General features: G+C 44.3%; 1 protein-coding gene and 1 long non-coding RNA gene across 4 annotated transcripts in view; one reads left to right on the forward strand and one right to left on the reverse strand.

Annotated features, from left to right (window-relative positions):
- Positions 1-27,541, forward strand: part of Kcnab1 (potassium voltage-gated channel subfamily A regulatory beta subunit 1) — a 306,641-nt gene that overhangs the window by 265,824 nt on the left and 13,276 nt on the right. For all 3 annotated transcript variants that reach the window (XM_050147489.1, XM_050147490.1, XM_050147491.1), the window contains 3 exons: positions 20,079-20,164; positions 20,763-20,883; positions 21,960-22,054. In XM_050147489.1, the coding sequence (XP_050003446.1) occupies positions 20,079-20,164; positions 20,763-20,883; positions 21,960-22,054 (302 nt within the window). The remainder of the gene's footprint in view (positions 1-20,078; positions 20,165-20,762; positions 20,884-21,959; positions 22,055-27,541) is intronic.
- LOC126504915 (uncharacterized) lies at positions 1,289-4,671 on the reverse strand. The gene is made up of 2 exons (XR_007592751.1): positions 4,448-4,671; positions 1,289-3,683 (listed from the first exon to the last, which is right to left on the reverse strand). It is a non-coding gene; the product is annotated as an uncharacterized lncRNA (long non-coding RNA).

Here is a 27,541-nt window from a genome sequence, read left to right on the forward strand (position 1 = left end):
CCATCTGTCCATGCTATACTATCTGGCATCGGTGGATGTTTTCCAAGCGGAGGAGAAAATTTAGCCCCACATTTCATGTCTCCTTTTTTTTTGTTTTCAAGACAGGGTTTCTCTGTAGCTTTGGAGCCTATCCTAGAACTAGCTCTTGTAGACCAGGCTGGCCTCGAACTCCCAGAGATCCACCTGCCTCTGCCTCCCAAGTACTGGGATTATCGTGCGCCACCACCACCCGGTGCTCATGTCTCCTTCTTATAATAATGCATCCCTCCTCGTGGGCTCACTGAGAGCTCCTCGTCTCTACAGAACCCCAACTGTTAATCCTTTCACTCCGTAAGGCAGGATGCATTTCCATGTCTTCTCCAAAGCTGGTCATAGGAGAAGGTTCAAGGCAACTTAAGTCACGCTGCGCATGGATTGACAGAGACACGGTGTCCCGTGCTAGGAGAGTTTGGGGTTGTTTCTCTGCTATGGCCAATGGCAGGGTGATTATAGGGGAAGAAAGCCATTGGGTGCCACTATAGTGGCGAAATGGGGATAAGTGTGGGCCACTTGTGAATAATAGCAGAAGAAGAGCACTTTCATATAGAGATCTTAAAATTACGGACAGAATATGATGATTTCTCAAGTTAAATTACATTTTAATAAATACTTAATTTTAAGGCATGCTTGAGACCAAGTCCTTTCATTGAGAACTCATTGCCAAAACTAATCTCCGAGAATTCCTGCATGGTTGGATATTATGTCTATACTAATTACTGTTCACACTGTTCATTTTCTCCTTCTTGCCGAACAGCACAGGCAGACAGCAACCTAGATGTCTTTGTTTCAGATAGGAGGGGTAAGACCAGAGTTCGTCTCATTAATCCCCACAGTATTCATCAAACAGCAAATTCTGTAAGTGCTTGCTTCTTCCTAAGTCATGCTTTTCACTGTTGTTACATGCAAGCGGGAATCTATGGATATTTGGGGATCTAGGATATCTATGACAACTCAGAAAATAAGAGACCATAGGAAACATGTCAACAGCCTGGATTGTCAATATTTTATCAGTTCCAAAATACTGTACCCAGGTATTTTATCTTACAAAGTAAAGTTTTTAGAATAAAAACATAATCACCTGAATTTACATATGTCATTTAGCCATGACTATTCCGTGCATCTGGCTTTAACTTTCATTATTACCCTGATGGATACCCCCACCTTGTCCCCAAAAATTTATAATAGAAAGAAGAAACCCTCCACAAGCTATATGATGATGCTGCCCCAGAAACATATAAAACAAGACAGCTAAGCAAATAAAACTATTTATTAACCACACTAAAAAAATGAAATAAACAGATGGGTTTCATTACAATATTATCTTAACCACATATATAAAATTTACTGCTTCAACATGCAGTAATTTTAACATGATAATTTAATTTACTCTTTTCCTCCTAAGTCTTTAAAATCCACAGTGCACACCATAATTTGGACCTACACATTTCAAACGCTCAAGAGCTTTTGAATGGGGAAAAACTACCATTATTGACCACAGTAGTAGAAACTCTTCACACTCCGACAGAAGCCTGGGGTACCAACCCCTTTGTGTTGCTCTGACTACGATGCTCAGCAGAAACAACACAAGCTGTTTGGAGTGAGTTCCAAGAGTCATTTCAGCCCATTACCATAGTGAAGGCATTACAGCAAGCTTGCAACAGAGGCTGCTCTCTCTCTCTCTCTGACATCCCAGGAACCAGAGACGGGCCAGACCTGGGAGCCAGGCTATAAGCTCCCCAGTGACTTCCAGCAGACAGGCTTCCTAAAGTTCCACAACCTCCCCAAATACAGCCACCAGACAGTTACAAATGTTCAGAATATAAGCCTGTGGGTAATAGTTTAGATGCTGCTCTTGACCCACCAGAGGCTCTCATCTTACAAAAGCAATCAGCCCAGCTCCAAGGACCTCCCCCCTAAGTCTTAATAGTCCTCCTTCTGTTTAAAAGTTCAAAATCCAAAGATTCTATTGATTCTGAAGTCAGTCTCTCATCTGTGAGATCCTCTAAAAGTAAAATCTATTACATACTTCCCATGTGCAATGGCCAGAGTAAACATTTCCAGCACACAAGGTAGGAGAGGGAAACATGAGGAAAAGCTGGACAAAAGCAAGATAAAAAAAAAAAAAAAAAAACGAGGAGGGAAAGATGAAGTCCTATAGTTCCATGTCCAGCAAGGCGGGGAAGCAGATGACATCATTTGAGTTGCGGTGCACTTGAGTAACCCACCTCTGTGATGCCTGCCACACACATAGCCTCCCTCCTGAGATGGCTCCACTCATTCACTACAGACTTCCTCAGCAGACATCCCATAGCTCCTGGGGTCTCTAATTCAACTCGCTCTACTCTGACAGCTTTGTGCACAGCCTACTCAGGGACTCCCCATAGGTAGTCCAATCCTACACACACACACACACACACACACACACACACACACACAGCCTGGCCTCCCAGACTTTTCTTTAAAATCTTCTAATTCTTGTGTTCCATGTGCCTGAAAAGCCAGTATCATGTGGATGATGCAAAGTTCTACATCAAGCCTGAGAAGAAATCAGGCCGCATTGGACCATGGCTGTAGAGGCCTGGTAGGACTTTGATGTTGAATGTAGAAAAACACTTCCCTGTTTCCACCAAAGCACCCTAGCTACTCTCTCTTTTCGGGCATCCTTTCAAAAGAAAGTCCTTCAAATGCGTTTGTATTTTTATACCCTGGAGGCATCAACGGATGAGATCTTGCCCACCAGACATCTTTCTATTTCCCCTGTACAAACTGTTTTGCTTTTGTTAATGGTACTAATTTCTGAACCCTTTGTCTATATTTGATTTGTCTGCAGCTTTGAGTACATATATGTCAAACTGTACATTGTCAGGCCCAGTGAATTACTTTTTACACAATTCTACCTGCTTTTGCCCTGACTCACATTGTAAGCCTGACTCAAGGCAGCTGGCAATAACCGTGCTACAGAATAAATGTCACTCTGTCTTGAAATCTCCTCCACCAAATCAATATGTCCACTCTTACTGATTTCAGTAACGTAAGCTAAAATAGAGAACCAGCAACGGGAAGAGGTGGCGCTCACTCCAAGTTCTTTCCCTCTATGGTCTGTGATGGGACTCCTCATTGGAGCAGCGTGTCAGCAAGGGAGACAGGCAGAAGAGACAATTGCAAACCCAGGCTTTCTCAGTGGTCACGCTACACTGAAGCAGGCTACTGTCCCTAGGCAGGCTCAGTTCCTCACTTGAAAGTGAAAATGCATAAAATCCAAGTACCTTGGGAATGAGTTAACAATGTGGGTTTACCACCTCGCTCGCAGCGAAGGCAAAGAAGCACAAGCCTTATCTGTAGCATGCACCATTTAATACACTCACGTATAGCTCACCCTCCTGGGTCTCTCTTCTCAGTGGTAACAATGGGAAATGTCCAAGGCCTTGAAATTATAACGTGATGAAAATCCAAAAAGTCCAAGTTACTGGGCTAAACAGGGTCTTTGAGGTCAAGAAAGTGTCAAGCCAGAGGTGCTGATATAATTATCTTGTAAGCTATTTGTTTTCTCCTTGGAATATTGTACTGCATTAACTTAATAATAGATTTTTTCCAGGCTTCAGTCTAAAAGATGGTCTTGTGCCAACAGCTGTTTTCAAAGCTATCTACAAAAAAAAAAAAAAAAAAAAAAAGACATAGAAGATCAGTTCATTCTTAGTTGATAGTTTCTGAATACCTACCATATGCCAAGCACTTTTCTGAGCACCTAGGAGAACTAGAAGTTAATAAATCTGACAAAAATCCTGCCCTTATAAAAGTCAAATTCCTGCTTGCTTTGCAGACCGATAATAACTAAGAACGTTACATTGGGGCTGGAGAGATGGCTCCATGGGCAAGAGTACTCATGACACAAGCACAAGAACCACAGTTCAAATTCCCAGCAACCACACAAAAGTCAGCTATGACCGCGCATGCCTGTAACTCCAGGATCTGGAGGGGCGAAGACAGGCAGGTCCCAGGAGCTGGCTACCCTGATCACACTGATGAGGTTCACGTTCGTGAGGAGGAGTAACGCAGGGAGACTGATAGAACAGGGACACCAGACGTCTTTCTCTGGCCTCCACTTATAACCTCACACACATACATTTGCAAACTTTCACATACCACACATATAAACAAATGAAGAGAATGCGTGAATCACATCATTTGTCAAATCATTCAAATATAGCACAAGAGGAAACAGAGAGCCGACAGGGATGGCTGAAGCAATTAGGACTGAAACGTGGAAAGACCCAGATGCCCAAATCTTAGGCTACTCAGAGGCCCTGGGGTCTTTTCTCTCTCTCTCTCTTCCTCCTTGGCCTTCCTCGCAGTGATGTGGCTGTAGGGATCAGATGTGAGATTTGAACAATAGCATTTGGTAGAGCACCTGGGTTAGGGCTTGGAGTTTGGAAACCCACAGGGACAAGTCAGCTGGCCAATAGCTGCGGTTCACCCATCTGCTGCAAATGCCTCAGGACTGTTTGCAGGTCTTATGCAATGCACGGTCAAGGCTGGAACGGAGGCCAGTTGACAGCTAACTGAGGATCTTCTTATGTTTCATTTGTACTCAGATTTCAAAAGCACACTCCGGTGACTAGAAGGACAGCTCAGTGGCTCACCTGCTGCCCTTGCAGAGGACACGGGTTCAGTTCCCGACACTTGCATGGTGGCTTACAAACGTCAGTCACTCCAGCTCCAGGGCACCTGGTGTTCTCGTCTGGTCTCTGTGAAAACCAGGACACATGTGGCGCATGTACATACATGCAGGCGAAACACTCACATACATAAAATAAAAATAATTTTAAAAATTAAAACAAATTTGTTATGAATAGTACATATCCTCATTCTTTTCTTTCTATGCCTTGGCTACTAAATTAGTAGTTACTACCAACAATCACTTGACTACTAGTTACTTGGCTACTAGTTACTTGACTACTATCACACAGCAGTTACCAATTTTAAGGGGGCCTCAGAGTCTGCACAGCACACACCCAGACACCAAATTCTCAGCACAAAGAAGGTTTATTTGTCCTTCCCTGGGTGGGGGTGTTTCTGGATAGGGCAAAGGCATGCTCTACAATGGTGGTTTTTAAAGATAAAGATGGGGAGGCATGCTAGAATGAGCTGGAAAATCCTGATTGGACACGTAAGCCAATGTAGTCAAATAATGAATTTCAATTGCTGGACCTTGATGTTTTGATTGTTGGACCCTGGAATTTGGTCAGGTATAAGGATGTGGTCAAATAAGGGAACAGACCTTGGGGGCTAGCTTTAAGGATCTAATCTAATGGTTTAGCAAGAGAAAGGGGGAGAAGGGCAAGACCCTCTGTTGTCAAGTTTGTAATGTTTGGGCCTGTTAGAGAGCCTGTCACTCATCCTGTTTTGTGAATTCTGCCTCCATCTCCCAGGCTGCTAGCTTTCCACCTAGTATCATTCAATCCTTGTTTGTTCTTCCTGGAGAGCATGCAATAAGGTCACGGTACAGAGTTCACATTGGATGGCTGGTATGCTACTTCACACAAAGTCTGGTGAAAAGTGCCCTAGAGTTAAGAGAGCTCCGAAGAGTTTTGTACCTGGATCACTGGCTAACACTGTTTTTCCAGATCTGTGGTGTGAGAAGGTAGCTTCAGAAGAATTACAGGATACTGAAGAGATAAGGTTGCCAGCACTGAAGGGTATTTGCGGGGAGCTAATGTAAACTACTTCCTAAAGTCCAGTTCTTAGTCGTACAGTGCTACGGTTAGAGGGCAGATTCCTAATGTCATTCTGTAAAATCTTGATGGGAATGGATGATCTTGAGAAAGGGCATGAGTATATTCTGTGCCACTTAACAACTTCCTATATCTTCTCTCCCGTTTCTACCTCTTTTTTCTCTCCATCTTTATTCAGTTGTAAAAATAGAGCGATTCAGCCCCTAATGGAACATTCAGGAAAAGAAACAAGGTGGGCTACATGTCTTCTCTAGCTGTGGACCCCACCAGGTTTAAATGTTGGTGTCTTTTTGTTCCTCCTCTCTTCTCCTTAAGCTGTTTTCCACTACAGAGATGGAGAGAGAGGGGGGCGGGGTGGAGGGAGACAGAAGGCGTCTGCTTGTCCCAGCTGTCAGGTGAAGACAGAACCGTGTTCTCCTGTGACTCATGTGCCCTTTCTTCTGAGAGATGTCAGTTCCCTGAGAAACATCTGGAGACGTGACAGGATTTCACTCAGTATTCTGAGGAACACACTGACTCACTCTCAGGAGAATACATTTCTAGAGGTTCCTTGTTGCACCCCTGCAGATCTGCAGCGGCATGCACAGGACTGGAGACTAAACGTCACCCATGCTGGTGCTCTAGCCTGCCCACGTGGGGGCTGCATATCTTAGTGGCATTGCCTCTAAGGGTTCCAACAGCATGCATGTTTAATGGGGTGAGCAGGGGCGCGTGCACAGCCCCGAATCTGTAATTCCCCCGCAGTGGCAATGGGATTAGCAAATACCTCACGATCCCTTTCTTATTTTCTGTACAAAAAGAATAAGGGAGTGAGTTGTTTTGCTAAGTTTCTGGGTGTTTATAGTATGCTGAGAAGACACAGTAAGAGGGCTTAGGTGCCCATGTGTATCTGGATGAGTGGCTTAGACCTCCTCTCCGATTCTCATTTATAAATAGGAAGAATGGAAAAATCACATTCTCTTCCCAACATCGTTGTGAAGAACTGTGTTTATTTAAATGGAAACGTCCTAGAAACTGTAATATCCAACATAAATATTTCAAGGTGCTTATTGTTGTTACATATGCTTATGTTTCAAAGATTTTTCTATACATAAGATGAAGTCAGTTTGTAGGCAGAGGCCACTTGTTCATTCCTGGCTGCCAAACCACGAAATAATCAAACAGAAACTATATTATTTGCAATACGGTTTGGCCAATAGCTTAATTGTATTTCTGAATTACTCTTATATCTTAAATTAACTCATTTCTCTTATTGTACATTTTACCACAAGGATCGAGGCCTACCAGCAAGGTTCCAGCTTGCATCTTGCATCTTTCTCCTCTGGCAGCTACATGGCTTCTCACTGACTCTGCCTTTCTTCTCCAAGCATTCAGTTTAGTTTTCCCACCTAGCTCTATTCTGCTAAGCCACTGGCAGAAACAGCTTTATTCATTAACCAATAAAAGCAACACATATATAGAAAAAGCTCCCACACCAAGAGTTTCATCTAGGTCTGAAGACACAGTCAAAATATCAGAAGGAGGGGACAAGCCATTTCTACATTTTTTATAGGAAAAGGTTGAAAGCTGGTTCCATGATTTTTTTCTTCCCCCAACTTTTTGAGAAAGTTAAAAATTACAGAAAAGTCAGAAGAATGAACACGCAGTTCATTCTATGCTTCTCCTGTGTGTATGAAGCCGCTATGGGCTTTGTCCGTTCATGCTCACTGTGAACATGTCAGACATGAATGCTTTCTCTGGAATCTTCTCACTGCAAGCAGTCCTCATATGACAATGCCACAGGCATCACACGCAAGACATCAATACACTCCAGTAACATAGCACTCGAGGCGTGTTCCTATTTCCTCCATTTCCTTTATGGGATTTGTTTGTATTGGTTTTTGTTTGGATTGTTTTGTTTTAAGTTTTCTTGAGAAGGAAGCAGAACCACAGTTTGACTGAAAATCCCCCCATGAGTGAGACGGATGCAGTGGAGTGTCGTTGAGTAGAGCCCTTGGCTAGCATGCATGAGACCCTGCCTTCAAACCCCAGCACTGAAACAGGAGAGGGAGAAAATAAGATTCCTATGGTGTTGTATAGGATTTCTTGCTCTGACTGTTCTATCTCTTTTCATCTTAAATGATTTCTCTACCCTATGTTCTCTTTGACCAAACAAACAAAGCACCCTGGGAGTTATTTTGGAGAATGCCCCCAACCTCAGTCTAATCGAGATCAGATTGAGCTAAGCATTTTTGGTAAGAACACTTCACAGGTGTTCCCCAGTGTCTCTCTCCAAGGTTCAAGAAGGCTCACTGTGTCCCACTATTGTTGAGTTCAAGGGAACCTTGCAGGGTGTAGCCTGACAGGCATTCCTCACCATGGCACCATTTCCTTGAAATCCTGTGAAGGGATGAGACCAGTCTTACTGCTGGCACCAGCTGTTGCGGAGCAGCTGAGCGATGGTGACATCCTGATGCCACTTAGGACCGAAATTCTTCTATAGTAGGAGCTCTCCTTTTACCCCTCTCCACTGGGCTTCATGAATCTGGAGGTTACTCTAGCATAAGAATATGAAGCCCATGAGAGCAGGGAGGAGAAGGGATCCGGTGGAGAATGTTCTGTGAGCTCCACCAGCCCCAGCTGGGGTGGGGGGTGGGGTGTTGGTCCTTCACCACAACCCTGATTGAGGTGGGAAGTTTCAGAGGCTTTGGGTTTTCAATGTAACTTTTTTGGCCGAGGAGCACAGTGATTTGGGACCTGGCTTTTGTCTGGAAAAATCCAGAAGTTTGACTGTGGGGCTGACCATCTGCCTTGATGGCACAGCTAGCTAAGTGCTGCCCTCCTGGGGGTGACAGGGTGCTCAGGCGAAGGTGTGAGGCCTCTTAGAGGTGTCTAGAATCGGGCCAAGAATAGGGAGGAGTACAGAGAGTAGGAAAACAGGGAAACACACCATACTCCAAGCTACTCTCACCTTCTAGGCTGTACAGGCTCCAGATAGGGAGAGGGAGAAGAATTCTAACTTAGACTGTTAATTAAACCTATGAAGGATATGTTTAGTGCTTAAAGTTATCTGCAAAATGCTTAAGGACAGGCAGAAAAGTTCCGGGACAAGTGTGGAATTTCACTGGGGCCAAGGGAATCAAGACCAAAAGGCAATGCAAAAAGTGAGACCAAATGATTACATTACCAGTCATGTTCACGCCGTATATTTTATATATTTTAATACATAATTTTAAAACTATCTGACTTCAATTCCACGTGCAAAAAAAATGACTTTCTATTGCTTCCAGAAAACATGTTTACTTCATAACAAGATTCCATTCTATCCCAGATAACCAGAGTGCAGGAAAGTGCTGAGCTTCACATTCAAACTTCCACAGACTACAGAAGGGGGTATTTGGCCACCTTCGCAGAGTTTATACACTACAGGTAGGCATCACTCATACCTATCTTTACACTCCACAAACCCTCCTGAGGAGACACCTAGGTGTGCCACTCCAGTGTAACTACCGCCAGTGTTGGGGGCCTAGGAAGCATGCCCCGAAACCTCAGGATCTCAATCTGAAACACGCCCATCCTGTCCACCACCTCTCCACGCTGGGCTCTAGCTTCAGAAAGGAGATCCGTGAGGCTGACTGCCTTCAGCTGACCCAACCATACAAAAATAATGAAAGCTAAACAAGAATACTGTTTTGAACTTAACTTTCAAAATCCAAATAGAGGCCATACCTGACGTACACAAGGAGACCAGTTTGTGAGTTTTAAGGACCAGCAGACAGGAGGACTGTGCAAAGCAGTCTGGAGGGAAAGAACGTATCACCAACATTGTCATTTATTGGGAGAAATGGAGCATATGCCATCATTGGCTTTGAAACTGAAAGCATTGTTATAGAACAAACCCAATGTCCCACTAGAAATTAGAATTTTTTATAAAACGAGACAAAGAAAATACCTATGACAAGAATTCACATAAAACAACACAGACAGGAAGTTGGAAATATTAAAACCAAGATAATCTTAAGAAAAGAAGGATGCAGTTCTGTTTCTTCCTCCCATTTCCCCACTCTCTTTCCCAGAAAGATCAAACTGTGAAGATCTTTTCTCGAAACACCAGAAGGATACATTTAAAATATCACCATATGAAACTCTGGGTAGCCCAATCAAGAACCACTGGAGAGTACAGGACCCATGTCCAAAGATGGCCCTCTCAACTACTGTTGTCTGCATGCCAACTAACACCACGGCATGCACAGGCATTATAAAGAGAAGAAAGCCTCTCCCTGTGGGACAAATGAAATCTAGGAGAGGAGGTAAGAAACAAACAGTATGACGGTAAAAAGTTCAATAAGTAGACACCTAGCAGAGGGACATGCTATGGAGGAGAGAAAGCAAGCAAGTGAGGAGGAGAGAGATGCTCACAAAGCTGCCAGTGACCAGAGAGAGATGACGTTTGCATATGACACTTCCTAGGCAACACCATGCAGGTAGGGTGCCCTAGCAACTTTTTCTTCTCCAAGAAGCTTACATGCTACACCCCAGAACCTTGGCTGGGAAGGGACTGGCTGATTTACTACTGTCCCAGGGAAAAGTGCTTGGTTTTGGTTAGTTGGTTTGTTTGTTTAATGCAGTATCTTTTTATTTATTCTTTGACAGTTTTGTGCACCCGAAACTCCCCTCTCCCACCTACTCCAGGAGTCCCCAAAACATCTTTTCCACATGCTTCTTTTTTTTAGCAGTTTACTCATTTTCCTTGGGCCCCAGTTCCCTCCTGTAGAAAACAACAATAACCGCCTATTTGATAAAACCGTCCTGAGGAATCGATTCTTTAATAAACGCAAAGTGTTTAGAACATTGCCAGGAACAGCGATAGTGCTATGTAAGTGTGAACTATTATTTTTAACACCCTAGGTGTGACAGAGGATCTTTAACATTGTCGCAAAGTGGCTTCGTAAATCTAGAATGAAAATAGGCAAACATTCAGAACATTAAAAAAAAAACTCTGCCAAACCACTTCCTATACCTGATTAGAACAATTTCCTTTGAGGGACAGTATATCACACCTTCTCTGTCCCCGACACATTCCTGTGGCTCTGCCTCAAGAGCAGGCATGCCTTTCCCCTGAAGGGCAAGGAAGTGTTTGTGTGTGTCACAGGTGAGCGCGAGGTCAGGGGAGCAGAACAAGAGCCAGGGTAAACACGAGACACTTCTCCTCTGTGTCAATCTTACTCAAAGATTTATGAAGGAAATAATGCCATCTTAAATATTTATTATGGGATGCAATAGAAAGCTTGCCTACATTTTTGTCATAAAGCCAAAGCTGTCTAATAGAGCTGTGTGTATGGCCATTTTCTGAGAGGAAGCCCTGACGTATCCTTAAAAATGCTCACTAAATCCATCCTTAACAGAGGATTCTATGAGATAAAATAGGAGAACTGGCATTTTTGAGTGAAGGGTGGGGAAGAACCTCACAAATAGGAAGGGACGCCCCAAAGAAAGACTTGGCATAAGCAGACATTATGCAGAGTGGTGAAATAGGGACAAGGAATAAAGTACAGGACATTTAAGAATGGGCCCACCCAGGCCAGGTGTGCTTGTTGCATCTTTTGCATCATAGATTCCCTGCATCCATCACTGAATCAATCCGTTGATAGAGGCAAAGCACTTGTGGCCAAATCATTTTCCAAAAGCCCCGCCTCTGTCTGCGTCAAGGACCAAAGCCACCGATGTCCAAGGCTTTGCTCATTTCATGCACAAACTATAAACAACAGGCCAGTCTCCTAACAGCTCTGCAGTGCGAGTTGCCCAGCCCCCACCCGGGGCAGCCTCGTATTTTTATAGACACAGCTCGTAAGAGTGTTACACGGTTAGTCGCTCCTCTTGACCAGGTAGTTTAGCTAACAAAAGCCTGAGAAAGTTATTTTACTCTGACGCATCAAGTTTAAAAGCTGCCTTTTGGTTACCGGATACCTGGCAGATGCAGATGAGCAGGAGAGAGCCAAAATGGATTAAGGGCTGCCAGGAGCTGCCTGGGACGTAAGAGGAGAAGGTTTTAATGTCATTAAGATGAAGATAGCTTCACTTGCAGACATCTCCCCATGACAGGACCAAAGAGACAGCGAGCGCAGACTATTAAAAGGGCAATAAAGACGGCTTCCTTTGGATCATTAAACTGGATTTGCCGGTAGAAAATTTCATTAGGGTCGATATCTTCTCTGCCCCGATCAATCTCTGCCACGTTGTTTGCCTTCTTCTTTCATCCACAAGACAGCGTGCCTTTTAAAATATAGTTAAAAGCCTGTCCCCAGCAGCGGATACACAGACAGCTGTAGGAAAAAAGGCTCCAGACAAGATAATAGAAGAAAAAGCTATGTGTCAAGATTCTGCATCCGTCTGTCTGACCAATGAGAATGACGTTCAGATAACTTAAAACACCGGAAATAAAAGCCTTGAGTCAGTAGCTGTAACGAAATGATGGTTGCTCCCAATCAGAGAAATAGCTGTCCCATTGGTAATGGGTACGGGTACAGTAGGTGCCACGTAGGACTGGCAGAGCTGGGTAAATTTATTTTTTAGCAGCTCAATGAATGTTTGGAAAATGACTCTTCAGAAATTATTTTGCCCAATGTATTTCCTTTTGACATGCCCAAAGGCTTGTTTCTTCAGTCAACGCAGATAGTATTGCCACTCTCTGTGTTTCAAAGAATACAATAAAATATTCTCTCTTGGGCATGAAATACAAATGTGAGTGAAAGGAATAAAAGATGTGTTGTTTCGTTTCTTTGGGCATGGAAGCTAAGGGGAAAATTCAAAACTAGCACAAAGGAGCCTTCATCCTTCCATGCCTTGATTTCTTCAAACACAAAATGAGATTGTGGCTATACCACCTGCGGTGTCCCTGTCCCTGGGGAAATGTAAAGAGGCATCTATCCCCCCCCCACCAGATAAGTCACTGATGGCAGAACAAAAGTCTAGCTTGGTGAGCCAATGAGTTTACTGGATTAGTAACAGGAACGTGGGTAGTGGATTACGCACAGGAGCATCCGTGATTCAAAAGTAGCTGTAACATAGAAAGTACATCCCATCATAAGTGACAGCTCAACTCATGAAAGCTACATCCCTGGAATTCTCCTCTCAACTTGCAAGGGGGCCTCTGCTGACGAGTCTTCTCCTCCTCAGCAACCATTTGCCGCTCACATCTAGGAACACATCTGGCTTTGAGAATTTTCTAGGTCAAAAATTATCTTGCCCACGTTTGATGATAGGGACTTCATGGCGCATGTACAAATATACTAGCATGAACCACAGTATCCGAGGCCCCAGGATAAATAAGACAGCCTTCCCTCCAGGAACACGCCCTGCAGCAAGCACTTCTCTAACACAGACCCATTCTCAACAAAGAATACTGGTGTTAGAAAAATGAATTTTAACCCATGAGCTTCCCTGGTAAACTTCCACGCCCATATCCAGTGCTGCCTTCCTCTATCAGCTTCTAACTTTCTATATAGATAGACAAAGATGAGGAGATGAGCCTGAAAGAATAGAGGACCCAGTGGATTTATTTGGGAAAGGGCTGAGCAACTGATGGAAGGGAAAAGAAAAAAAAATGAAAGGGATAGAATCAAAAAGTTTTAAGGCAAGAAAAAAAATCCATTAAGTAGGTATAGTTTTTAATGTGCAGGAACTATATAGAGACTTGTATTAAGCTTTGCATACTTTAAATTTGTAATGTTTATAAGATGATATCATGTATGGGAGACTGAGGGGGGAACCAGACTGAGACTGTGAACAGAAAAGCTTAGGGTCTTAAACTTGTCTATTCTGCTAAAATAGATCTATTCCAGCCAAATCTGTCTTCTGAAAATTAATATGATAAGCAAATTAAGCATTCATAAGAAAATTAAAGGCCCAAAAGAGCCTAAAAGACTCCTGAAGATGAGGAAGTGGAAGAGAAGGCCTTGATGTTATGTTTTAGATGTAAAAGTCTCCCACAGGCTCATGAGTTTGGACCTTGGTCCCTAGCTCATGGCAGTCCTGTGGAAAGTTATGTAACCTCTTAAAGTTGGGGCCGACCTACAGGAGCTGGGTCTCTGCGGGGCAGGCTTGAAGTTCCTGTCCCCTCACTGCTTCCTGATCTGCCTAGATACAGGCCAGCTCTTGCTACCACAGCCAGGAGCTGCTCCCCACCCCATGGCTTCCATGTGATGAGGACTGTCCCCCTCAGACCGTGAGTGGAATAAGCCACTCCTACCTTGTGTCGTTTCTCATCAGATATTTGGACACGGCAATGAGAAAAGCGAGGAAGTGGCACCATCCTCAGTGGACTGGAGCCTCCTACATCAGTCATTAATCAAGAGAATTCCACACAGACCTATCTACAGGCCCATCTGATGGAGGCATTTTCTCAGCTGAAGTTCTCTCTTCCCAGACGATCCTAGCTTGTCTCAAGTCAACAGAAAACATAAGTACATCTGTGTTCAAACTATGGAAGTTCCTTTATTACAGGGTGACTTCAGTTACGTTGTCTAAGGATAATCCTAGCCTATGTCGGGGAAACAACTTCCCTTAACCTACAGATTAGAGAGCATGTGGCTTCACCGACATGCCACTTAACCAAGAAAAAATTCACAATCCGGGAGTTTAAGTTTGCTTAGGCTTGTTTCTTTAATTTTACTCATTCATTGCCTTGCCCCCAACAAATTTTATTTTAATTAATTGGAATTTATTCTATTGTTCATTGATCCTAAAACATTTGACTTATTAAATAATTGCCTTGCATTCTATATTTATCAAGGACACGATCTCTCTTTTATTGGGACAGGACACATCTCTTTAGATACTACTGCTTAGTATTAAGCAAATGTGGCAATTGGAATCTAATAACTTGAAATCACCAGACTTTATTGGGAAAATGTCAACTTCGGTCGAAACTTGTGTTGCAATTTTTTATCCATATTCTGTATAATTACATCTTGGAGAGTAGCAGCAGACAAGGAGTCTAGAAGAGGAGTTGGAAGGACCAGATGTGATAATAAAATTATTTCAGGGAAACCATGAGTCAAGAGGAGAACTAAAAGATACGAAAGCTACGTCCAGGGATTGGAGATCCGGCACAGCCATGCCCAACTCCAGTTCCGGGTGACCCGATGCTACGTCTTAGACTTTAGACCTAAACTCAGAACACAATTGCAGAGTTTCCCTCAGACTCAGATCCTGCCCTAGAACGTCGACATGTAAACGGGTGTATTTCTGGAGAAAGCCGAAAATTTGAAAACCAACTTTGATCCCTCGCCTCGTCAAGAAAAGCCCGTGAAACCACACAGAATCGAGCCACACCACACGGCCCACATCTAACTGTCCGCCTGGAAAAGCAGCATTTAGTGACCTGTGACATGTTTGCTGGAAGGGGTGCCTTTCCTGGCTGATAAGTTTTCTTGTTTCTTTTTCCATTACAAAAATATAATACAATTTATGTAAAGCTTGGGGAATACAGAAAAAAAAATGCATCCTAGATACAGTAAATTTGGGTTTTCTCTCAGCACCTCGCAAGCATAGTATCCCAGCATTAAGTCATGCCCAAACCCAATGGACTCCCGGTCTACTGCCTCGTCACAAAGGAAACTGCAGTACAGTGCTGTGCAGACTCTGGCTTGATCCTTTGTCTCTATGTCCAGACTCACTTGAGTGACTGCGTGTGACCTAGCCGCTAATTTCTATACACTTACGTCCCCATGCTTCATTGTCCGTACAATCTTAGTATCTGCTCGCAGCTCTCAAGGTGCTGGGGCCATTTCTTATTTAGTAGAAGGCGACAGAGGCGGGTGTGTAAGCTATCATGATTTATGTGCACTCTGCTTTCGAAATTAAAAATATCTATCACCCGAAACATTCTACTCAAAACATTTGTATCCGTTCCTTCGGCATGAAATGCCATGTTAAACACAGATGAACTGCATTACTGGAAGAAGAACTATTAAAATGTGAGGGCTGGCTCTCTCTGAGAAGGAACCGAGGCCGCATTCTACACACAGGCTGTGCAGCTTGGGTTGGTGCTTCAGGGTCACAAGCATCTACGGGCATGACCTGCGCCAGCCGTGAGCGAATGCCACGGCATCAGTGGATTAATGCCTCTTAATTTTATAGGTGGAAATAAGATACCAAGAGAGCAAAACTGAACTGGCAGCCCCAGGGAGAACCATCGGTTGAAGAATAAAATTTCAACCTGAGAAAGGTTGGGAAGATCTGACAAAGCCTTGTGACATTAGATAGTTTTCCTCAAACTTTGGGATGTCTATATATATATGTGTGTGTGTGTGCGTGTGTGTGCGTGCGTGTGTGTGTGTGTGTGTGTGTGTGTGTGTGTGTGTATCCCAGGCATACCTATAATCACAGATGGAATCTGTTAATCCAAGCACCCAGGAAACTAACGCAGCAGGACTGCAAATTTAAAGGCAGCCTGGGCTACCTAGCAAGTTCTGGACCAGGCTGAGCTATGTAAAGAGACTCTACTCAGAGATGGAAAGGAGAGAGAAAGTGAAAGGGGGGATAAAGTGGGAGATGAGGAGAAAAGAGGAGAAAGGAGGGGCACAAAGTCCCATTACAAAAACTAAAATCTGGAACCAGGTATTTTTATCAGACTCTCCAATGGTCCGGTACGTGCCAATGTGTATGGATGCGCACGGGTGTTCGTATTACTATCTGCTCGCATAAGGACTAAGGCAAAGTTTAAAAGAAATGCTCCATTAGCTGGACACAGAAGAGAAGGAAGCATGGAGGATGTGGTCATTGACATAGCTTGGGAAGGACACAGCGAGTGGTAACCTGACTTGGGGTGTCAGAGTGACTGTACCACGTGACTACAATCTGCAGTCCATGCGTGATAAGCTTCTGACTGCTGCTGCAGCCGGTGGCCTAGGAGCTACACTTTGAGACCAGAGGTCCAAGCAAGTGAAGCAACCAGGCCAGGTTTCTCAAATGTTTGTGCTAGGGCCTCAGCCCGATAAACACGATAGACCCGCAGTAGAGTCTTTACATGGGCAAAGATCTACCTTAGGGATGGGGTAGGAGGTGAGGTTGTTTCTAGGGTTCAGGAAGAACTGGGAACAGCAGGGGCTGAGGCTGATGAAAACATCTGGACTGAGAGAGCCAGGAGCAGTCCTGGGAAAACAGACTTGACCACATTCGCCGGTGTTCTTTCCTGGAGCCCCATGAATGTAGCACCCTAAATACTCATTCTGGGGTCCTTTCCCCCACTCAGAGTCAATGCTCTGGTACTAACCAGCCTTTCAGTGCGGTTCTACGGACCATCCAGATGCCTCAACAGGCAAAGGCGCCTACTGCAAGTTCCATCCATGGGATTCACGTGTGTTGGAGTAGGAGCACCCACTTCCGACCTACAACATTCACAAACTACCCTGGCTGACGAATGTAACTGCACCCCACACACACACAATAAATACATAAAAATGTAACCATTTTTATTTTAAAATCTTACACTTAAATTTCTCTATTATGTTAAAAAATAAATGAGTTTTCATAATTCACAAGCAAACAGTATTAGTGTCAGGATTTTTTTTCTTTCGACAATGCTGCCCTCTAGTGTCTTTACAAGTGAGCATCATGTAAAAAAATTCACCTGAGCCACCAATAAGATGCTGCAGGCTAGCAAAATTCGGGGGATTTTTCTTTACAAATCAACCAATCAATCTATAAATGAAATATATAATTCTATTTATATGTAAATATAGCAATCAATAATTACTTCAAGAATTTAATTTAAATTTAAGCTGCTACCTATTTGATTCTCCTACAAGTTTTGCTTTGGCTGCTGAGCCTCCTCCACAGGCAAGAACTCCCTATACCCCCTTCCCCAGTTCCTCCCTGCCCTCTCTTCAGAGCCACACACAACAGGCAGAAGGTGTGGCCAGCAGCTAAAGGCTTGCGAACCTCCTGCCCATTCTTTTCACTATGTGTGAAGATATCATCAAGAGACCCCATCTCCCACTGAGCTCCACAAACCCAGCTGGCCCCTATTTTCAGTAGGGGTGTCCTCCACCCCGAAGCACTCTTCCTCCTCCCTCTCATCCCAGTGTTCTCTTCTCCTTTCCCGGTCTCACAATGGGTCTCATTCTTGGTCACTCCCAATGGCACCCAGATATTCTCTCACATGCCCATCTTTAACTAAAACTCTCCCTGAGCATCCCTGAACTGCTGTTGTCTCTGCCTCATTCATTTGAAGACCCATTGAACGAGTCTGTACAGGCTGTCTCCAAACCTGCCTGCCCTCCATCCTTCCTTCTCTCCAGCCTGGTCTAGGGCCCTCACAATGGAACTGAAATGGCTCTCGTGTCTACAGTCACTGTGTGTGTGTGTATCCAGCACACTGTCTGCAGCCTCTGATGTGATTGTTCCCCGTGTTCCACTCCACAGTTCTCCTTCTTGGCTCTAAAATGCCCCTCCCTGCTGGATTCTGACCGGTCAGTCAGCTGCACAGGGTCTTCTCTGTGACCTCATGCTGGCAGTGAAAACCTCTTCTCTTTTTCTCTTCAGACTTCCACCACTACAACAGCAGTAGGAAAGCTGTGCTCCCTAACACACCAGTGTCCAGCAGGGGCCATCATCATCTTGAGTCTTCAGACTCATCAGCTCAACATGCCCTCCTCCAGTGTCACCCACAGCGTCCCCATACTCCTCACGTCTGAAAGGCATCCTTGCCTTGGTCTTCCCCCACGGCCCTCCTCTCTGTAAACAGTCGGGTATCTGGGAGAAGGCCTTGATCCCTTCCTGCCTGCTAAGGGCCACACTCACTCTGTCTTAATTACCAAACCCTCCCGGTCACTCTTTGCCACAGACTCTTCCCAGGGTCCCGTACTCCAGGGCTTCCTCTTTCAGATCCCTCACAGCAGAGGCAGGATGGCATTGAGATGCAGACTCTGATTACAGGACATCTCTCGCATTCCCTTGCCTAAAAATGGCACCGAGTCCACTCAACTCTTAATAACATACAGTTGGTTTGCCCTCCGCCAACTTTACCTGAAACTCCAATGCTTCCTTGCTGGGTTCTGCTACCTAGCTTTGCTTCAATCACTGGAACCCACTGAACTCTGTCTTTCTCTCAGGGCCCTCCGCATGCTGGTCCATCACCCTAAAAATGTCATTCTCCATACCTCACAAAATGTCCGCACTTTAATGCTTCACATGATTCCCCTAATTCCTAGCCCTAACTCAGTAGATCTACCAGCGAATTCCAGGCCCGTCAAGGCTGTCCAGTGACTCCCAAAGAGCAGGAAAGAAGAGCGGGAGAGAGAGATGAAAGGAGGCAGGGGGAAAAAAAGAGAAAAGGAAAAAGAAAAAAGCGAGAGAAAGGCATATCTCGATCCCAATTCTATCTTGCGCAAGGATTCTGTTCTGTAGGACGTCTAATCTATGGGTATTATTTGGGACATAAAGAAGTCCAAGACCTTGACCCTTTAAGTACATCCGGGGACCTGGCATCCTAAGAGTGTAGTTGATGGGCTTTGTAGAAGCAAAAGAAACCCAATGTTGTCTGAGGGCTTGGCCAGCTTGAACTTGAGGCTCTTCATTCCTCCAGGTCTGTAGCTCATCTGGCTGGTGCCAAGAGGATTAGCTTAGCTCCACTCCCTGGGGAGAGGATTAATCTTCCTGATCAGGAAATGTGATGATGAACTCAAAGAGGCTAAAGTTGTAAGCTGGGTGGGCCCACCAGCAGGCCCTGGTGAAATCAATGACGCGGGTGTCTTAGCACAAAGTTTGGTTCAAAGCAGTCAAGGCCAGGGTGTGTCAAAGTGGGCTCTGAGTCCCTGTGGCTTCGGCTGTTTGTTCGGCATTTTATATGTTTATCTTTCTGCTAGACACACTTATTGAGTCATCTCTATTAAATGGCTATTGAGGATAAGGAACAGCTCTGCAAATCCACCAAACGGAAGAGACAGGCCGTTCATCCTCTGTGACCGTACATTCGCCAGTCAAAACAAACACTTTCCCTCCCTTCTCACTTTGTGGACAAGATACGCTGTTCATTTCTCAGAACAAGAACCATTGAGCGACACAAGTAAAGGAAGACCCGTGATGGTCATTGCATTTTTAATACTGTTTTAATATTGCTGCAAACTGAAAATGAAGTGTCCGTTTACCGAAAAGTACTGTCAAGCCTCCACACCACTGACGGTGAATGTGTGTTTGTCACCAGAGTAAGAGTAACTATGTTAATCAAATAAACACATCAAATTTCTAATTCGTAGAGGGAGAAGGGGAAAACACATAGCTCTGTACAGGAGGTAAGTTCATGGAATACTGCTTGGGTTTCCACAGAAATTGTCCGAGCCATGACACACGTGATCAACCAAGGCATGGCAATGTACTGGGGCACCTCGAGGTGGAGCGCGATGGAGATCATGGTGAGTTGATTCCTGGTTTTAATAGCTGCTGGGCACTGTGCCATTGTTTTTTAGAAACCACGTTTAAATTGCAATCTCTTCTGAGACTTTTATCACAATGCCATGGCGCTGGAATTTTAGGATCTGTTCCACCATTAGGGAACCCAGCAGTTTAGAACAAACCCAAGGGGCCAGATCTCCAATAGGAATCATGTTTTAGCATGTTCTTTGCTGGCAAAAAAAAAAAAAACAGAGAACTTCAAAGCTAATGAGAAATGGGAATAGAGTCTTCTAGCTTTCTTACAATCAGCTTGTTGGAAATTATTCTGCTCATAACATGCCACTTAGAGACCACTTCTTTCTGGGTGTTTATCTGAGTTTTATTTAAGAACCTAACCATATTCAAATAAAATCTTCTTCATAATAAACAATTCGAGCTTTGACTAATTTGCCCCAGACTTTACTGAGTCTAACCTTCCCATAATAAAGATTTCTCACGCTGGGCACCATTTTGGTAAGGCTTATGACCAGAGCTTTGCACGAGCCCTGTGGAAATGCATCGCATGAAGCTCCAGTGCTCACCAGCAGAAGCTCAGCTGCAATCTCTTCTGTTCCCTAGGAGGCTTATTCTGTCGCACGACAGTTCAACATGATCCCACCCGTCTGTGAACAAGCCGAGTACCATCTTTTCCAGAGAGAGAAGGTGGAGGTCCAGCTGCCAGAGCTCTACCATAAAATAGGTAACTTTCAAAATCGCATCTGATCATTCTTCACAATATGAGGATCAACGATTGGGGAGGTGGGTGTCAGGAAAATGCTTTCCAAGGGTTCCTAATTAATGTAACATAGAGATGACACAAGACATAGAGAGAACCAAGCATCTCAGAGACTGTGGCAGAATCAGCTGGGCCGGGGCTGGTCTACAGGGGTACGGTGACAGCAATCACAGAGTTGTAAATTGACTGTCATGGATACACTCAGCAGGGGTTCAAAAACATAAACATGCATTGATGAGGAGACTGGGTAACCTTTCCAAAGCATATAGATACCCACATGTCTCTCGTGCTGTGCCCGGGACCGGGTAAGACAGAAGGACTTCAACAAGCAACAAGTCAGGACAATTGGACTGTGTGGAAGCAGTGCCCAGGCTGGGGATATTGTTTGTGCGGAAGCAGGGCCTGGGGTGGGGATATAGAGACAATACAAACACAAGAAATTTGGATATTAGAAATATCAATAAGCCACATTCTTCACAATATGATAATCAATGATTTGGGAGGGGCTATGAAAATGCTTTCCCAAATGTCCCTGATTAATGTAATATAGAGATGACAAGAACTAGGCTTATATGCCAAAGCCATTTCCAAAGATTACTTTTTCCAAACACTGAATCAAAAACAACACGAACTCAACAACAGCTGGTGCTGTTTCTGCCGTGTGCCAGGCTGTGCTCCTGCTAGGTGCCAGGCGCCATCGGGCCCTGGTGGACAAGTGAAGCCCCGGCTCTTTGCAAGTAGAAACTCTTATCTCTCAGTCTACGAATTGTGGCCATGAAAAAGTCATGAATAAGCCATATTTTCGGGTTCACTTCTATGGCTCACTCCCAGGAACAGACAGTACATGTTTAATTGGTTTATAAAAGAATGAGGCACAATTTGTAAGTCCTAAGCTGTAATGGAAAGACGAATGCTGGTATTAACTCATTTATTTGGCCAGCTTTCCTCTAGAACGGACAGAGTTCTGTTTAAACACACCCTCACTTTTGGTCCCACTTGGCACAGCAATTTTCTGTGACTGTGTTGTTTTTCCCCCACAGGGGTTGGTGCAATGACATGGTCTCCGCTTGCCTGTGGAATTATTTCTGGAAAATACGGAAATGGGGTGCCAGAAAGTTCTAGAGCTTCACTGAAGGTATTTTCCTCGACTTTTAGTCTCAGGGAGGGCAGAAGGGAGGGGGATGGGTGAGAAGGGGCAGAGCTGTGGTCCAGGGCTTCCCAGCTTAAGCTGTAGCCATGGCCTCTGGCAGGGCCCCTCAGCCTGCCCAGGTCTCTGCTGCTGGCGACAGATCAGTCAGCCCTGCACAGAGAATTTGTCTCTAAGGACGGACAGAAAAGTGGCCAGTGACTTGCAAACTCAAATCCCTACATTCTGACCTATTCTTATATTAAAGGAGGTATTTCATTCCTTGTCTAGAAGTGACAAAATTTAAAATCCCTTTTCTATCTAAGAGGATTTAATTTTCCTTTTCTGAAAAAACAAAACTTAACCCGTAAGGGCTTAATACATTCGAGGGAAACAGCTGTAGCCAAGTAAGGCTTGAGGTTGGCTTACATTTCCTACTGCATTTGGGAACTGGGGAAAGAAAGGAGAGAGAGAAAGAGAGAGAGAGAGAGAGAGAGAGAGAGAGAGAGAGAGAGAGAGAGAGAAGAGAGAGGCTCCAGCTTCCATTAGCACTGAACCAGCAGAATAGCCCAAGCCAAGCCAAGCCCTTTACCAGAGGAGTTGGGAGTGTGTGTGTGTGTGTGTGTGTGTGTGTGTGTGTGTGTGTGTGTGTGTGTTGGGGTAGGGGGAACACCTACCCAGAGACATTTCCCTAACTAGAAGGGCTCTGGGCCTTTCTCACTACACAAGTTCAGCTCTTGGCTTGTTTATCCTCTAGAATCACAAGATATAAATACCCCCCAAGCATGCTGACAAGACAGCGTTCTCAAGTTTTAATTGCCCCAAAGCACAGTTATCTCAGAATATTTAATGAGATCTTGTTCCTGAAAACTGAAGGTCGTTTGTAACAAATTCTAAACAAGAACAGGAGGAAAGGCTAATGGCATCTTAGGCAAGGATGTGAAGGAGGAGGAAGGCAAGAGAAAAAAGAAGGAAGAGGAAGCACCGAGGAACACCTACTGTGCACCACGCAGAGAGCTGTGAGCTACCTTTTACTGCCTTCCAGTTTCACAATGCAAACAAGATAGCTTGCAGTCAGTTGTGGCTAACCTAAACTGCTACACAGGCACTCCTCTACTTATGAAGGGGCTATGCCCAGATAAACAAACTATAAACTCAAAATATCCTGTCAAAATGCACTTATTATGGCTAACCTACTTAATATCATAGCTTAGCCTAACCTTATCATGAAAAATGAAAAAAAAATCTAATACAAATCCTTTTTATACTAAAGAGTTGACTATCTCATGTAATTTACAGAACATTGAAAAACAGAGGTTGCATTGATACAACTTTTACATATCAGTAAGAAAATCCTAAGTCAAACATTTTAAGCTGGAGACCATCTGCATATTCTTTCATAGGCTTTCCAAAAAATTCAAAGCACTTCACATATGCGGGCTATTTGTTCTCAGAGCAATCCTGCAAGGGGCAGGCTTCTGCAGGCAGAAACTGAAGCCCAAGGACATTAAGCAACGTTAAGGCCACAAACTCCTAACAGATAAAGCTAAGTAAGGACCTGGGCCTCCTGCTGTTAGTGAATTATCTTCCCCGAAGGCATCTGTTTCCTTTCACACCCAGGTCTTTAAAGGAAGCGGTAGTAGCGCTGTGTCTGGTCGGTCTGACTGCAGCCGCTAACACTGTTTGATAAAAGCTCACACAAGCGATGAAAAATGTCCACAAATGCACTAAGGAAAGTAGGAAGGGGTGGGGAGATGTACAAAGTGTCTGACTGTGGTCCAGTCCAAAAGCAGCTGGGAAATGTATGGCTGTGTCTCACGGAGTCGATCAAGTCGGCGCTGCTGGAATATTAACAGGGATTGTTTAGAGCCTGCCCATGGGCAAGGTCTGTAAAGTGTCAGGCTCTGCACTATCAAGTGCTTTCTGAGCAACCGCCTGTGCTTGGGGAAGGCGCTTAAGCAGAACTGCCACAGTGAAGATGAAAATAAAAATGAAAGAAGCAAAGGGAAGGGTATCCCCAGGACTAAGTTATAGTATAGTGCTAACGGAAAAGTTTGAGACAAGCGGACAGATACATTGGCAACTTTTAACACAGCCCTCCGAATGGATAATATAACACTGTCTGTTGTTATTATCAACAAAATGCTAATACTTTGTGCCTGCTATATTGAACTAAAATTGAAGAATCAATCATTCTTTAAAAATGACTCTCCAGGGCTCTTGCAGGAAACAAGATTAGCCAGGGAATTTCTCTGTGCAGCCTCTTCTGGCTGGCCCCGTCCCTCTAACAGTGACTTCTAACTGCATGCCACCAACTCTGCCTTCACTCTGACTCCACTGTTGAGAAGCAAACCACTTCTTCCAGTCTAATCGATGTCCCATGGGTACCAACCTGTCAAGCCCAATAGAATCTACTCTCCCACACCCTTCTGCTCACACTTAACTCTCCTTTAGCTCAGCAATGTCTCTGCCCAAGATCTAGCCATCCTGGTCAGACGTTATAGTGCTATTCCACATCACGACCGAGCAGGGCTCCTCCACACAGCATCCTACCAGCCAGGTCCACTCCGCACAGCCCCAGTAGGTCTTCATCTTCCCTTTCCGGGTTACTGCAGGAGTGAACTCGGATGCTTTCCCTGCCTCCCTCTTCTCAACAATCCAACCTTGTGGCTAATTATCTTTCTAAGAGACCATATCATAATCCATTTCAAAATGCTTCCCTGACTTCCCAGCTTATGGGATAAATCCCAAAGCCTCTTGGAATCTAAGTCAAGTCTATTTTCCCGTTCTTGTCTCTCCTACCCCACATTATTTCGTTTCCCACCCAAATGTACTGCACTCCATCTGCCTCCCAGACTTGCTCTTCCCGTTCTCCTGTGCAGGTTCTCCCATCTTGTCCTCAAGAACAAAGCCTGTAGCTTAATGAAGTTACTGAGTTACCTGCACTTTCCTCTGTTTATCCCATCACACACATGTGAAGGGGACCATGATGGAGCAACAGAATCCCCAGCACTGTAACTCCCGTCCACAGTGGTGACATTCAAGGCTACACAGAGAAACCCTGTCTCGAAAAATCAAAAAAAAAAAAAAAGGTTTTATCATTTTTATAGAACTACTGTTATTTTTGAAATATTGTATTAAAAATTCTTTTTCTTAAGGTTGAAATACAGTGTGTGTGTGTGTGTGTGAGATGCACGCATACCAGTCATACTGAAAGACTTGTAAAAGTAACCAGTGGGTACAGAGCTTGCTGCACTGAAGCCCTGAGCTTGGATTCCCCAGCACCCATGCAAAACGGAGAATGGTGCATGTGCCTGTAGTTCAAGCACTTCGACAGTGATGTGGGTGGCAGGGACAGGAACGTTCCAGAACCTCATGGGCCAACTAGCCAGAGTAGAGAGGAGTAAGCAACAAAGAAAAGAGAGCCTGTCTCACAGAAGAGAAGGCAGCAACACGCGACTGCCACATATGCACAGTAGTTTGTGTGTGCCCACACTCACATATATACAGTAGTATGTGTGCACTCACACTCACATATACACAGTAGTATGTGTGCACCCACTCACATATATACACTATTATATGTGTGCACTCACTCACATATGCACAGTAGTATGTGTGCACCCACTCACAAATGTACAGTAATATGTGTGCGCTCACACATGCATAGTAGTATGTGCACTCACTCACATATAAACAGTAGTATGTGTGCACTCACACTCACATATATACAGTAGTATGTGTGCACTCACTCACATATGCACAGTAGTATGTTCAAAAGCATTTGTCTATTCCTTACTTTGTGTTTGAGTCACACTCGGAGCTACTGTTTCCCTGAAAGATCATGAAATTATGAAAATTAGGAAAGGATTAATGGTATTTTCCCACTTCATACATATTTTCCCACGTCCCACAGCTCTTCAGGGATGTCTGACAATGGCGGCACCCTGACTCAAGGCTGCCTGGGCCCTAATCATGTGCTTATTGTACACAGCCATCCACCCCAGCACCACTGGCACCAGCTGTCACCTCTGAACATATTACTTCAGGCACCCTTCCTCTGGAAGAATCAGAGACTTCCCAGTGCTGAAGCTAGGAACGCCTTGGCCATTTCCCCAGGCAAAGTCCCCAGTGAGGAGCCAGACCATAAGCCTCTGGTATCTAGGAGCAGACAGAACTGGGGCAGCTTGCCCTTCTCTTTTTCACATCTATAAAAATTATTCCAAAAATCACAATAAAACATAATGTGGTTAGCCCTTTCTTTGGAAATTCTTAGAGTGATGAGAAAACACTAAAACAAAAGCCAGCAGCCTATTGAAATCACTGGGAAGAGTGCCTATGCCCACTGCTAGCTGCAGAGCTTCCTGCTGCCTCTAAAGTTCAGATCCATGGTGCAAGGAAAGAGAACGGTCCTTGCGGACCCTCAGTCCTTCCCTTCAGCCACTGCTGGTCAGTGCTAGCCTTATCTATCCAAGGATTAATTCCCATCTCCTGCAAGAGCAGAGCCTTCTGCCAGAAGGACTGGGAGAAATTCCCAAAGCCCTTTCATATTTGGGAAAGTAAACTCAACAGTCTACAGGTCATGGTCAGTCTTTTTCCATGTTTTAAAAAGAAGTTTCCTGGGTTGTCTTTTAAACTCTTACTCTACTGATTCTAATCTGTGGCATCAAAATACAAAGTCCCCATAATAATATCATTTTATTGTAATTATTATAATTATTATAATTATCATATTATTGTATTAGGGAGCTGGAAAGATGGTCCAGTGATTAAAAACACTTGCTGCTTTTTAAAACTTAGGTTCAAGTTTAAAACCTGAGTTTTTAAAACTGAGTTTAGTCCCCAGAACCCATATTGGATAACTCACAACTGCCTGTTACTCCAGGCTCTAACATCCTCCACAGCCTCAAAGGGCACTGGCACACGTATGCACAAATGCAAAAATAAAATGTTTTAAAATAACAATGAGGTTAGGGATGGAATAAGGCAAAAGAGATGACAGATAGTAATGATGTAAAACAACAATCTTCAGGGAGCAGAAACTCCTCTCTTGACACAAAGCTGGGCCGCTCTGTGTGTGTGTGTCTGTGGGAGGGGGGGGGGTACGCCACATGAATTCCAGTGCCCTTGGAGGCCTATCTTTTTTCATTTTACATACCAATTCCAGTTCCCACTCCCTTTTCTCCTTCCAGCCCCTCTACCTCTCCCACCCCACCCCACCCCCACTCACTCCTCAGGGAGAGTAAGGTACATAGCTTTGGGGAAAGGCCCTCCCTACTATATCTAGGTTGAGCAAGGTATCCATCCAAAGAGAATAAGTTTCCAAAAAGGCCAGGACAAGCAGTAGGGATAAATCCTGGTGTCACTGTCAGTGGCCCATTAGTCTGCCCCATCTTAGTCAACCACATTCAGAGGGAAAAGTTTGGACCTATGCCTGTTCCTTCCCTGTCTGACTGGTGTTGGTGAGCTCCCATTAGCTCAGGTAAACTGTTTCAA

The sequence above is a fragment of the Alexandromys fortis genome, unplaced genomic scaffold (assembly GCF_014885135.2).
Source record: "Alexandromys fortis isolate MF-2015 unplaced genomic scaffold, M_Fortis_MF-2015_v1.1 scaffold_53, whole genome shotgun sequence".
In the NCBI taxonomy this organism is placed as follows: domain Eukaryota; kingdom Metazoa; phylum Chordata; class Mammalia; order Rodentia; family Cricetidae; genus Alexandromys; species Alexandromys fortis.